Source organism: Larimichthys crocea, chromosome XXIV, assembly GCF_000972845.2.
Source record: "Larimichthys crocea isolate SSNF chromosome XXIV, L_crocea_2.0, whole genome shotgun sequence".
Classification (NCBI taxonomy): domain Eukaryota; kingdom Metazoa; phylum Chordata; class Actinopteri; family Sciaenidae; genus Larimichthys; species Larimichthys crocea.
Window position 1 is genome coordinate 2,279,610 of NC_040034.1, and position 13,202 is coordinate 2,292,811.

At 42.9% G+C, this 13,202-nt stretch overlaps 2 protein-coding genes across 3 annotated transcripts; both read left to right on the plus strand.

Moving 5' to 3' along the window:
* Positions 1 to 260: 260 nt before the first annotated feature.
* On the plus strand, positions 261 to 6,052 carry txlnbb (taxilin beta b). The gene is made up of 10 exons (XM_010753416.3): positions 261 to 367; positions 1,859 to 2,111; positions 2,458 to 2,549; positions 2,630 to 2,800; positions 4,101 to 4,295; positions 4,565 to 4,684; positions 4,797 to 4,871; positions 4,977 to 5,069; positions 5,217 to 5,312; positions 5,392 to 6,052. The coding sequence occupies exons 2-10, from the start codon at positions 1,874 to 1,876 to the stop codon at positions 5,974 to 5,976; spliced, it is 1,665 nt and encodes a 554-aa protein (XP_010751718.3). The 5' UTR covers positions 261 to 367; positions 1,859 to 1,873; the 3' UTR covers positions 5,977 to 6,052.
* Positions 6,053 to 7,929: 1,877 nt separating this feature from the next.
* On the plus strand, positions 7,930 to 12,056 carry LOC104937232 (uncharacterized). 2 transcript variants are annotated; one of them, XM_027275042.1, is made up of 9 exons: positions 7,930 to 8,189; positions 8,379 to 8,472; positions 8,627 to 8,680; positions 9,352 to 9,397; positions 9,501 to 9,622; positions 9,706 to 9,820; positions 10,715 to 10,837; positions 10,920 to 11,057; positions 11,206 to 12,056. In XM_027275042.1, the coding sequence occupies exons 1-9, from the start codon at positions 8,081 to 8,083 to the stop codon at positions 11,311 to 11,313; spliced, it is 909 nt and encodes a 302-aa protein (XP_027130843.1). In that variant the 5' UTR covers positions 7,930 to 8,080; the 3' UTR covers positions 11,314 to 12,056. The 2 variants fall into 2 exon arrangements, with proteins under 2 accessions (XP_027130843.1, XP_019133487.2); XM_019277942.2 differs by having other exon boundaries at positions 7,931 to 8,189; positions 9,495 to 9,622.
* Positions 12,057 to 13,202: the final 1,146 nt, after the last annotated feature.

Genomic DNA, 13,202 nt, shown 5'->3' on the forward strand with positions numbered 1-13,202 from the left:
TGGTGACTCGGGCCCTGTCAGGCCCATTTGTTAGAATAATTATATGGCTGTTAACAGCATCCCGGGCTTAAAATAAAATGAATAGTGGTTCAAAGCAGCGGAAAAAAAAGGCATTGCACAAAATGGCTGCTGCAGAAAAACCTTAAAAATGCATTTGGATGTCACACACACACACACACACAGACGTGGAGGTAAATTCCTGCTTAGCTTTGTGACATCTCTGTCCTCCCTCTCTCTGCTCGGAGTGAGCTGTGCTCCTCTGGTTTATTTTGAGGTGGTCTTATCACAGCTGTTGTGTATCTGTGGTGGCAGCCTGTCCAAGCCCCCCTCGACACTCTTCCTTTTCCCTCTCTGGCCCTTGGTCCCGGTAAGACCCCCTTTTGTTTGCTCCTTAGCTTGCTTCTTTTCAGGGACATTTACGCTTTAAACAACTTAAATAACACAAAGATAATCTCAAGTTGTGTGTTTCAGACCTTTACTCACTCTTTAAACGTACTAATAACTGTTTGTTTTGCTTCTTTCTGGTGCAAAGTTTGCTGAAAATGAGTAGGGGTTAAACGGACTGAGGCTTGCTCGTGTCACATGTTAACAGAACAGGAAGAGTTTAACCTAAAAACAACACTTTTCATTTATTTCTCTGTTTGTGCATCGCTGCTGTTGTTTCCTCGGACAGAGAAAAACATCAATAATGCCTTTTTTAATGGTTTATTTTTAGTTAAAATCTCCATTTGGATCCCTCCTTTAAAAACAAACAGAGGTGATGCACCTTTATTTTATTTCTTTTATAGTTCGAGATGCAGCTTTTCTTACACTGACATTGACATCGATGAGAGTGGATTAGAAATAAATAAATATCTTGCCCATATTAAGAAGTTCCTAAAAATAGCCCGTGGGGGTCTGGAACAGGTGCCATGTGCTCTGCTTGTGAAAGCACAGGCAGCGTCGAAGGCTGCACTAATTTTATGCACGTAAACAGGCTCTGGCTGCGAGCCTGTGCTTACACAAGAGAGACGCAAAAAACACAGGCAGCAAAGGCACCGTGTATTACTTCATTTCACTCACTGCAGCGCACTAACGAGCTTGTGCCAGCGCTTTAATTGACCGGAGATGAGTCACTTCTTAATCAGAAAAGACGACGTTTGCCTAAATAAGCATGGAACATTGTCAACACCGGGAAAATACTGTCCGTCTGTGGCAGCTAATGTTTCTCACTGAGCCGCTCCAGTGCGGGATATACAGCTGTTTTTAAGTGTCTTGCTCAAAGGCACCATGGTGAAACTAATCAGCTGATTATGTTCTCAATTAATTGATTAATCGTCTTCACGCGGCTTGTTTTTGTCCAGCCGAAACTCAAATATATTCAGCGGAAAAAAAGCTGTAAATTCTGACAAAACCAGAACCAGAAAATGTAAAAAAAAGACTAATAATTAAAGCACTTTGTAATTAATTTTCAGTTTTTTGACTTGACTAGTCGCTGCAGCTCCGCGGGCCATCTTCACGGTCACAGACTTAAAAACACAGGACGTAAACGAATCATGGCTGAATTCCATTTAGGTTTCAGGATCCTTGGTTATTCTCCATGCTGGCTCACCTTAACACTATCACAGCTTGCCAGGACACTTAAATAGAACAGAGCCATTGTTAATATTAGTAGCAACACATACTGCAACTCGTATACCTAAAATGAACAAATCTACTCAACAGAAGTTGATTATTTTTCCGTAATCTGATCACTAATGTGTCTTGAAAATGCAAAACGTGTTGCACACTTTGGAGACGACGTTGTGAATGTGAAATGTAGTCAGGGTGATGCACAGAGGAGTTTATGTCCCCCAGAAACCAACTGTTCCCCTCTCAGTACTAGCTCAGAATAATGGAGGCATGTCAGGAGAGCAGCCCTGCACCCACGGGTCTGGAGGAGTCTTCTCCGGCCGAGGGTCGGCACATTGACCTGACAGAGGACCTGGCCCAGCAGCTGGAGGACATCATTAGCACCTACCAGGCTGCCGAGATTCCCGCTGAGCCAGAGGACGCCGAGGAGGTCACAGCCGTCAAAGAGTCGGACGCCCGCAAGGACCAGAAACTGGAGAAGAAGATGCTCAAAAATCTAGGTGGTGTTTTGTTTTTTTATTATCAGAATGTTTTATCGATTTGGAGCCGGGGTGGGTTTTCATTCAGCGCCGTCAGCAAAAGTCCAAGTTGTACTGAAACTGATAGGTGTGTAAGCAGAGCTGTAATGCGTGTAAGTGCATCCATCTGCAACAGACGAGCAGGTAAAATAGTATTTCCACATGCCTTTTATAGTTGGCTTCAGCTGACTCGGGTGCCAAAATGATTTTTCACTGTATAAGCTTCTCTCAAACCCTGAGAACGTTGGATCTGATTCGCCTCGTGCTCTGGCGCTAATTAAACTTGACTGACGTGCGATGCTTAACTCTAATCTCTGTGGCTGTTCAGGTAAAGAAGCCATGCTGCTCATGCAAAGTCTGAACAAACTGCACACTCCAGAACAGAAACTGGAAGCCATCATCAAGAAGCACGCCGAGCTGGTGAGTGCACTGATATAGGAAAACTGGACGTGTTGTATCTTTACGCTTAACGGGCTTGTGTGTGTGTGTTTTCCTTGCAGCTGGAGGAGCATCGGAGCGATCAGAAGCAGCTGAAGGTTCTGCAGAAGAAGCTGCTCCAAGTGATGAAGGAGAAGGACCAGCTGCAGAGCGAGCACAGCCGGGCCGTGCTGGCTCGCAGTAAACTGGAGGGGCTCTGCCGAGAGCTGCAGAGGCACAACAAGACCTTAAAGGTACTTGAAGCTCCCCGACATGTCCGCTCTTCGTGGAGTGGTGGAAGCAGCTAATCGTGTCTAATCTGAGCTACTGAAAAAAAGGGAGGGATGTTAATTGATTTTTTTTGGGGGGGTGCCAGCTGTTGTAACCATATGTTGTGCTCTTCAGGAGGCGACATCAGCTGGAGGCAGTCAAAGCTCAGGCTGACCTCGTAAACTGTCACACCTACAGATCGTGGTGTGAGAGCTCATCAGGCTGATGAATGTAAATGAAATAATTAATCTAATTAACATTTACACCGGACTCTCACTTCGCTCACTTTAGTGCTGGAAAAAAAACATTGACAGTATAAAGAATGGACGCTGTATCCGTGACGTCTTGAATCTTGAATTTCCTGCCACCGCCACCGATCTTTGCCATTCAAAAACTGGCAAAGATCAGCCTGAGGTCGGCCGAATGACGCCTGGTTGCTCAAACAATCCACCTGTAACACCACCCACCTGTCAATCAAAGCTCCACACTCTTAATCCTGCATAACTTTAAACCTTAATATAATCTGATCAGGTGAGTTGTATATAAATTCACCCTCAGTACAGTTGTCATGAACGGGGAAATTAGCTACAGAGACCAAAACAGTTTTTTGTACCAGGCTGTAAACATGTTAATTTCTGCTGTGAACATGGGGACTTATGGAGACTGACTCAAGTGGACGTTTGAGGACCTGATGTCCAAATTTGAAATTTTTAATAGTCTGAGGTCTGAAGCAGAAGAGAATACACCGACTTCTATAGCTACTATCATAATAATTTGCGCTGAAACTATTGGTTGATGAATTGATCAGTCAGTAAAAATTCATCAGTAACTATTTTGATAATCAATAAGTCGTTTCTCAAGCATGATCTGATTATAGCTTCTCTTGTGGAGATTTTCTGCTTGTGACAGTAAACTGAATATATTTTGGCTCATTCTCAGCAGGTTAATCGATACTAGAATATTAATTCGTTCCAGCTCTGATGACGTCGCACTTACAGAAGTGAGACTTTTGATTTGAAATCAACCAATCAGCTTTGACTTCCCTTCCCCGCTCCCAGCTGGCTGCCCATTGGAGCAGCAGTTAATTAGCTGCGAAGCCGGCGATGTGAAACGACAAAACAGGCTGTTCGCTTGTAGGTGGGAAAGAAACAGCGGGTACGACCGCAGGTAGCTTCTTATTGAAATAACAGAAGGGCACAAGAGACGAGGACAAGCTACAGATGCTTCGTCACTGTACTGATCTTAAATGTATCATGTGTTTATTCATCCATCCCTGAAATGCAGGAAGAGACCCTGCAGAGGTGCAGAGAGGACGACCTGAAGAGGAAAGAGATCACCACCCACTTCCAGGGGACGCTGAGCGACATCCAGGCCCAGATCGAGGAGCACAGCACCCGCAACACCAAGCTGTGCCAGGAGAACAGCGCGCTGGCCGAGAAACTGAAGGGACTCATCACGCAATACGACCAGCGAGAGGCGGTACTGATTCTGACACGCACGGGTTCAGAACAAAGTCTGAAAGTGAAATTTTTACATGCAACACCACCTAAAAAACTGTACTAAAACCTCACACCGTCTGATCCTCTGCGCCAGCCTGAGACGCATAAATTATTCGCACATTTCGCCCGAGCTCTCACATTTATTAGCTCCAGTATTTCAGTTTTTATGTGGCCAGAGCTCCCCTGAGCAAGAAATGAAACAGCTTTCTGTGTGAAAACGTCTCATAAATTCACCCGATTGTCTTCCAGAACCTGGAAAAGGTCTTCAAACACAGAGACCTGAAAGAAAAGCTGCTGGACACCAAACTCACGCAGGCGAACATGTTGCTGAAGGAGGCCGAGGAGAAGCACAAGCTGGAAAAGGAGCTTGTACGTTCCGTGTACCAGATTTGTCGACCGCTATGAGCATTTCAAAGCGACGTATTTGCAATTCTAATCCGCTAATGCTCGTTTTTTTATGGAACGTTTTGATATTCCACAGATGCTAAAACAGGCGGTCGAGTATAAATTGCAAGTGAAGGTCATGAAGGAGCAAGAAATCGATATGAAGACTCAGGTACAGTAACGGGGCATCATGGGCAACGTTGGCTTGTTTTTCTACCTCTCTCTCTCTCTCTGTCTGTCTCCCGCTCATGTTTTTTTGTCAACATTTCCCCCTCAGCTCGATATGTACTCCAAGAAGTTTGACGAGTTCCAGGGCACGGTATCAAAGAGTAACACCGTCTACAGCGGCTTCAAACAGGACATGGACAAAGTAAGAGCGATTACACGGGATATTTGAAGTCGGCGTCGTGATATAGGCTCATCTGTGAATAAAAACGTGATTTAAAGTGTTTAACCCTATTTTTAGATGTGGCTGTGATTGCGTGCCGTGTAAACGTGATTTGTTTTTGTTGCATAGATGGCAAAGAAGATGAAAAAGCTGGAGAAAGAGTGCCAGTCATGGAAGAGTCGCTTTGATGGCTGCAACAAGAGTCTCATTGACATGGTGGCAGATGTAAGAAACATTTTTTTTTTTAGCCCAATACAACAGTTTGATTGTGAGGCATGTTTTCATTGTGTTTCACACTTCACAGAAAGCAATCAAGGAGAAGGAGTTTGAGCTCGTCACCGTCAAGAACCAGAAGCTTGAGAATCTGTGCAGGGCCTTGCAAGAGGAGAGGAAGAAATCTTATGAGAAGGTTCAGGGTGCTGGAGGTCAACCAGACGACAACATGAGCAAGCCGACGGAGAAGGAGAGCACCAAGGTGGTGGAGACGCCCAAAGAGCCTCAAGAGGATCAGACTACCGCTGCCCCGGCTGCCCCGGCTTCCTCGGCTGCCCCGGCTGCCCCGGCTGCTCCGGCTTCCTCGGCTGCCCCGGCTGCTCCAGTTGCCCCGGCTGCCCCGGCTGCAGCAGTGCCGACACTCGAATCTCCACTGACCAAGGAACTGGCTAAACTGAAGTCAGAGCAGGCCCGTCTGAAGGAGATCGCCAGTTCTTTCACGATCTCTCACATCATACCCACAGAAACGGGCGACAGCCAATCACAAGAACTCTCTGAAGGAGTCCAGGAGCCCAAGGAGAACCACATAGAGGAGAGCAACGGCGAACAACTCCGGGAAGTCGAGAAGGACGAATTCCAAGAACAGAGAGATCTGGAAATGGAGTCAGTTGATTAATGCTGCCACTTCTGTGGAAAAATATATATATCTGGTTCATGTGAGCTTCATAGCAATAAAAAGGAAAAAATGCTGGCTTCGTGTTCGGTGTCTGATCCTGATACGTCAAGGTTCATTTCAGATCCTGCAACAGCAACTAAACAGGCTTTTATAACATGCAAATCTAAGAATAAAGGACGTTTAGGCACCCTTCACTTCTATTTCCACCTTTAGAGATGCAAAGTCAACAGTGAGTGACTCACTTTCATGAAAATCTCCTGATTAATCATCAATAGAAAAAGATTAACAGCTTTGTTCTTTGATAAAAAAAAAATGCATCAGTAGAAGACTGTGCACCTAAAGATATAACTACAACTCCCATGGTGCATTTCAGGTAGAGACTTCCAATCATTGAGCTTAATGGAATAATCCAGACGACAACGAAGCATTTTGAAATTCATCTTCTTCTCCATAGAAACAGCAGCCTGACCCTCTGGCCTGATGGGTATTGTAGTGTTTAGGTCGAAAGACAAAACGCGACTCCTAACATAAACCTTTAAGATCGTTACATAATTATCTGGGAGATAATGTGCGTTTAAATGTTTTAATCATCGCCTTGAGCTATCCTAAACCAAACCAGCTAATCATAGAGTGATTATGTAGCATGTAAAATGTCTAATGTAAAACAGCAGAGGGATTTTAGATTTAAAGGCTGTCCACGCCAATACAAGTGTTATCAATTACTCTAGCCGAGCTTTGCTGGGAATTACGCAGTCACCCAAATATCTCCTTATCATTTAAATAATAATTCTAAGCAGATTTTTGATGTGACAAAAGGAAATGATCTGCTCACATCTGCAAAAAGCCCAAATCCATACTGCATACTCATTACAATACTAATATACTGATTTATCAGTTAGTATACAAAAAAATGACCATACAGGATATTATTCAATACATCAAAAGTCAATCCAACTGAGACGTTTAAACTTCCAAAGTTCCCAAAGGTCTGTGGGCAGCAGTAGCTCGGTCTGTAGAGACTCGGCTTGGGAACCGGAGGGTTGCTGGTTCAAGCAAGGTACCGAACCTGTAACTGCTCCTATCTCTCCACAGTTGGATGTCCATGAGCCCTTTATGAGTGCGTGGTTGTATTTCGGGCCTGTAAAAAAAAGAGTTTCCCCTCGAGGGATCGATAAAGTTTATTTTCTATTCTAAGATCCAAATCTTCTTTTTTTTTTTCTAAAGATTTGATCCTTTTTTGTTTAGTTTTCCAAGATCTTTTCCAAGACCACACTCAATTTATTTTATTTCTTTTCCTGCTGTGAAAAGCTCCTCAATTTCCTTTGTGCACCGTACTGGGGATAATAATGGGAGAATAATTTACATTAAAAAGGTCCACTGTGTCAGATTTACGGCCTGTAAGCCCTTATCCTCATCAGGGTCACAGTGGGGCTGGAAACTATCACAAGGTACATCCTGGACAAGCCGTCAGGTCATCACAGGGGACGCAGAGACAAACAACCGTCCACACTCACATCTAGAGTCACCAGTTAACCCGTTAAGTGCATGTCTTTGGACATAATATGCATAATTATGTTTTTATTTGCATATAATCACCTGAAAACAACAACTACCGTGTTTCTACTGTAGCTTCCCCTTCATGGGGAGGCGAGAGGGTTGCAATCAACAGCTAGATGCCACTAAGTCCTGCTTTAACAGCACACTAAATGATCTGTATTTATTATTTAGTATGCCAACTATAATACCAACTACAAAATAACACTATAAAGATTAGGATGTAGTATATATACACTGCTGTGTGCAGTTATATATATATATATAGTGTGGTCTTATATCTTCTTAAACAGTTTTTGCCACCAGTTGTCAGCAAAACAATGTGAAATAACTGGGTTGATGAGTGGTTTTCTCAGACCTGACAAAGCTGAGCAGTACTCCTCATGAGCAGCAAACTGTAAAATCAGCCGAGTGCCCCTTTAAATTGAGCTTCGACAACAAATCTTTTGTTTCCCTGTTTGCCCAGCGTGGACTTCGAGAGAAGGCAAGGGAGATTATTTCAGTCCGGCGCGCTGATAAGAAGTTACATATCTCACATTAGAGACAGAAAATGGCTGATGGAGCACACCCGCCTGCAGACTCTTGTGTGAAAGCTCTCAGGGCTTTTGTTGAAAATGGAAAAGCTCTGCTGGACCTCGCCGAGAAAGAGAGCAGGGAAGGTAGGCTGCAGCGTTTTGTGGGGACGCATTGAAGTGCATGTAAAAATAGACATGCAGACGCCGTGTTCTGCAGTTGGCGGGCGATTTATGGACGGAGCCTGAGCGGAGGGGCTGCAGGAGGCCTGTCAATCATTACCCATAAAGAATGAAGTCCAAACAGACTAACTTCATTTACTTTATCTCACACAGGCTCCCTTCAAGAATTCATCAGGCAGAAAATCCGCATAGAGCAAAAACAGTCACTGCTGGGTCTGATTGAAGCTGGTGCAGCTTTGTACAAAAGGTTAAGAGCAGTACACAAACTCCTCTAACTGTAACAGCTTTGAATCATTTATATGGCTGTAAAATATATATTTAAAACGTAAACAGAGCTTCAGATTTGCAGTCTTTGACGTGCAGATATGAGGTGTTAACTTGTGTTTTTTTTAACTCCACAGTTTGTCTGTGAAGAGGATAAAAGATGCCGAAGATCTCTGGAGAAAAAACAATCAGTAAGACCTGAAACGAATGAACCTTCATAAGTCCCGCCCCTTTAAGGTCTGTGCTCCAATGACATTTGAGAAACCTGTGATCAACTTCTCACCTTTACCTGTACTCAGACATGCTACGTGCTAGGCTCAGTCATGTTGAGAAGATGGTTAAACTAGTCAAAGCGTCCACGCTCTTAATCCTTAAACTTTAAGCCTTAATATCATTTGAACAGGTGAGTCGTTTACCCAAATGTTATTGGAGCACAGACTGAAAAGGGCGGGACTTAGGAAGGGTGAATTATTGTCTAATAATGGACTGGCAGCACAGACAAGACATTTCAACATCTACAAACCTCACAGGTGTAATAATGATGGCTGCATTCCACTTAGGGGAAATCCTGCTGATGTAGATTGTAAAGTAAATTTACTGGAAGCTATTTTAATAATGAATTAATCTTTTTACATGCAGAAATATATATTTAACTCTCTAAAAAAAAACGCTTCCCTCGGGCCTCCAAACCTGCTGTAACCCTGATACTGTAACTGAAACCCTCCACATAGTAAAACAAATCTGATCCAAAATTTGATCGTGCAACAGTAAACCTTCCTGTGCGTTCACTAATTTCATTCAGAAAACATCTCACACTCACAATAAACTGAAACAGTAAAAACTTGTTGTACGTCTCCTCCAGCTGTGCTTCTTTACGGGACGCCGTCCGAGACTTTGAGCAGCTAGAGGTGAGTTATCGACATCGCAGATATTCAGAAACATTCTTATCGGGGGCCGTTGCGTGAGCGTTTTTGTTTTTAACTGACTGTGGCCGATGTAACACAGGTGCAGTGGGATGCCTTTCTGCAGCGTTTGGATGATGAGTTACAACTGAGTGCTAAAATACTGGATGGGGACCATCAGTCAAAACGTGTTTCACCTGAAACATCGCTCATCAACGCCAGAACGGGAGAGTACGTTTGATTCATTTCTTTTCACATAGCCGTACTCGAGCGGTTCATCGTCAGTATTTCATGGTTTCTGTGTGTTTCTGCAGAACAGTGACATTCGAGAAATATCTCGGGAAAGGTAAAAAGATCCTGCTGGTGTTGATCCGTCAGTTCTCTTGTCTACTCTGCCGCCTCCACCTTAAAGATCTGGAGAAGAAACAGGTAAACTGCAGATACAGATACAGCAAAAACTCAAAGTATCACGAGATTTTAAGGCAATGTCTCATTAGATAATATCTTATAAACGATTCTACACTAAACATAATCAGCATCCAAAAACAAATGTTTAAGCCTCAAATCACAAAAGATTTTGAATGAGGCAGATCTTTGTTAGGAAAACCAAGTACCTGGTCTTCAATCAACCCAAAGTCATCGAGCTCTGTCTACCTGTATCAGCCCACATTAAATTTAAATCCCTGATGCCGACTACAAAGTAGTCTCCGGTTCTTGAACGTCCTCGTACAGACATATACGTACCTTCTCCAATAAACTGCCACCCGTACGCTCAGGGCAATCCAAACTTTTCCTGTTCCTCATTGGTGGAACGTCCTACCAATTCCTACAAGATCAGGGGCGTCCCTCTCTACCTTCACAGACCTCCTGAAGACCTCCAGCTCTTCAGAGAGGACCTCCTCTACAACACTACCAACAACTGGACATGATAAATCTCAGACAGTCCTTGTCACACTGTACCTTGATTGTTGCCCATTTTTGTAAGTCACTTTGGATAAAAGCTTCAGCTAAATAATTAAAAGTACACGAACTCTTTGATTTAAATTGCAGACAGAGTTTAGAATAGTCACGCTCACACGCTGGCTGCCAGAAATTTTATCAGTAAGAAAGCAAATTAATCTGACCGAGGTATTAGTGCAGCTTCATCCTCAGAGGTCAGGCGAGACCACGGTCTTAAAAATCAACATTTATCACAGCTGTCCGCGGACGCTATAATTCTCTTTCTTTTAAACCCTGCATGTTCTCTCCCAAGACAAGAGTAGTTCAGGTTGCCATCATATCTACAAATCATCATCATCCTCCGTGCATGACGGTATTTTTCAGAGCTCCCTCGATGCGCACTCAGTTCAAGTGGTGGTTGTTTCGTTCGGCTGTCAGGAAGGAGCTTCACACTGGCTGCAGGACACCGACTGTCAATACGACATGCTGTTGGACCCTGATAGGAAGGTCAGAGGTCGACATCACGCGACTATGACGCAGAATACACATTAAATAATCTGCTTGACAGCGAGCTGTTTGGGTGTTTCAGATGTACGCAGCATTCGGCCTCGGAGCGTCCCTGAAGAAAGTGTTAAACTTCAGAAACATGCTGCTCTACGCTGAGTACGTGGCCGACAATATGGAGTTTCCACGAGGGCTTCCGTCGATTCAAGACGACATGTTTCAGGTAAAATGATGCTCGCAGCTTCACGGACAAACACAGGAACTTCAAGTGTCCTTGTGCAAGGCATCTAAAGTCTGCAGTGAATCTCCTCAGAAACTCTATTAAGATTCATGTGTGATCCTCTCGAGTTTGTTCCCTCTGTGTTTTTCAGCTGGGCGGCGACTTTGTTCTGGATGAACATGGGAGGGTGCTGTTCTCTCACTGCTGTCAGAGTCCCATAGACAGACCCTCAGTGGAGGACATTTTATCTGCACAGTGAAGATGAAACTCCTTCATGCACAACACAGATTAATTAAAAAAGGAGAGCAGAAACGGCCGATAACAGCTGATAAACTCTTAAATTCATGCAGTAGTTTAGATGAACAGGGACTGCTGGGCCGAGCTGTAAACTGATAAACATGGTAACAATCAGCTTAAAGTAACAAACTTGTTATAGACAAACTTGATAAATGATAAACACATCCAATTAAATGTTACTGTGCAGATAAACACCTTTAATTTGATAAGAAAATCTAATTAAAACATGATGGTGATCTCATTGGTTCACACCGTGCACAGGACAAACACTTTTATTATTTTTCTTAGAATATAATATAGGTGTGGACACAATAACAGGAACACCCATTAATTCAATGGGTAAGCCAGAAGGAACCACCCTCAACACGTCTTTTTCCCAGCAGCATGGATTAAAGTGACAAAATCAATACTGCACTGCACTAATTACACTGTGAGAAAAGTAATTAACAATTACTGCCACGGCTGCAATTAATTATTGTCATTATTGATTCATCTGCCAGTTAGTTTCCTGATAAACATTTGAAGTAGCTTAAGAAATCACCAAATCGCCACAGTGGACTGGCTGATTTTTAGAATTACTCTACCAATATTTAGACTTTTATAACTTCCGCCACATATGGACCGCTACTGGCTGACCAGCGTAGGAATCGGTGTACAGTGGTCCCTCGTTTATCGCGGGGGATACGTTCTAAAAATAACTCGCAATAAACGAAATCCGCAAAGTAAGTTTTACAATTATTATACATGTTTTGAGGCCGTAAAACCCCTAACCACACACTTTTATACACTTTTCTCAGACTGGCTCTGCCGACAGGCATTAACATTTGCTCACATTTCTCTCTTATTTAAACACTTTCAAAGTTCAAACTTTCGCAGATTTAACAAAAATAAGTATAATACTGTATAAGTAAATGAAACCAAAGATCAAAACCTGTTTTCAAGCCCGAACATTTTTAACAAATTTAATTTTAATGATCAATCTACGAGGTTTGACACATTATTATTACCAGTAACACAATGCGTGTTCATACTGTACAGTACGCTGTAAAAAAAAAAAGCATGCAAAATTACACACAAAAAATCCGCGAAACAGCGAGTCCGCGAAAAGTGAACCGCGTTATAGCGAGGGACGACTGTAAATCCTTCTGTTGTTCTTGCACAAAACTCATCAATAAAGACTTTAAAGATAAAAAGACTACAGGGAGAGTCACAGCCATGTTGGTGGCTCTGGCGCACAATGGCAAGTCAAACATGCTGATGTATTTTAGCACGGTACATTCGATAATTAGCACTAAATGCAAAGAACTGATGAGAGTTTCACTAGTCTCGCAGGCACCGAAGGACAAATTAAAACGGCCTGATGATAGAGTGAGAGAAGAAGTCGAGATTATCAAAGAAAGAGGGCAACGTCATTGTTTTCAATTTCATGGCAATCCATTCGGTAACTTTCATGACATTTCACTCCCAACCCCATCGAAGGGCTCGAAAGCATAAGTCAGGAGATCAAGCGTCTAAAAGTCTACGACAAAATTATTACAATTCACACAGCAGTTTTATTCCACTTCATCGACTAAACTATGACACTGTCTCAGTTGTATTCAGCAGTGGTTGAGCGTCGTAGACAGTGAATGAGAGAGAGGGAGCGCAGATAGCGAGAAAAACTGTAAATAAGATAAAAAGTTGTTATTTTCTGATCGTTCCATGGCGGATACGTTCATCACAAGTAAACAATATATTTGGGACGAGTTTCTAGAAGGTGTATTAGTTTAAACAAACCTCCACAGACAGAGCGCTTCATAGAATATGTGTTCATTAAAATAATAAAAATTAGCTCTGAAGAGTTAATTTATT

What these genes read in the sequence shown, in the direction of transcription:
- txlnbb (XM_010753416.3), top strand. Translation starts at nt 1,874, where the DNA reads ATGGAGGCATGTCAGGAGAGCAGCCCTGCACCCACGGGTCTGGAGGAG. An exon ending in ACAAGCTGGAAAAGGAGCTT is followed by an intron (nt 4,685 to 4,796) that starts GTACGTTCCGTG and finishes GATATTCCACAG; the next exon opens with ATGCTAAAACAGGCGGTCGA. An exon ending in TCATTGACATGGTGGCAGAT is followed by an intron (nt 5,313 to 5,391) that starts GTAAGAAACATT and finishes CACACTTCACAG; the next exon opens with AAAGCAATCAAGGAGAAGGA.
- LOC104937232 (XM_019277942.2), top strand. Translation starts at nt 8,081, where the DNA reads ATGGCTGATGGAGCACACCCGCCTGCAGACTCTTGTGTGAAAGCTCTC. An exon ending in GAGACTTTGAGCAGCTAGAG is followed by an intron (nt 9,398 to 9,494) that starts GTGAGTTATCGA and finishes GATGTAACACAG; the next exon opens with GTGCAGTGGGATGCCTTTCT. An exon ending in AAGATCTGGAGAAGAAACAG is followed by an intron (nt 9,821 to 10,714) that starts GTAAACTGCAGA and finishes GGTATTTTTCAG; the next exon opens with AGCTCCCTCGATGCGCACTC.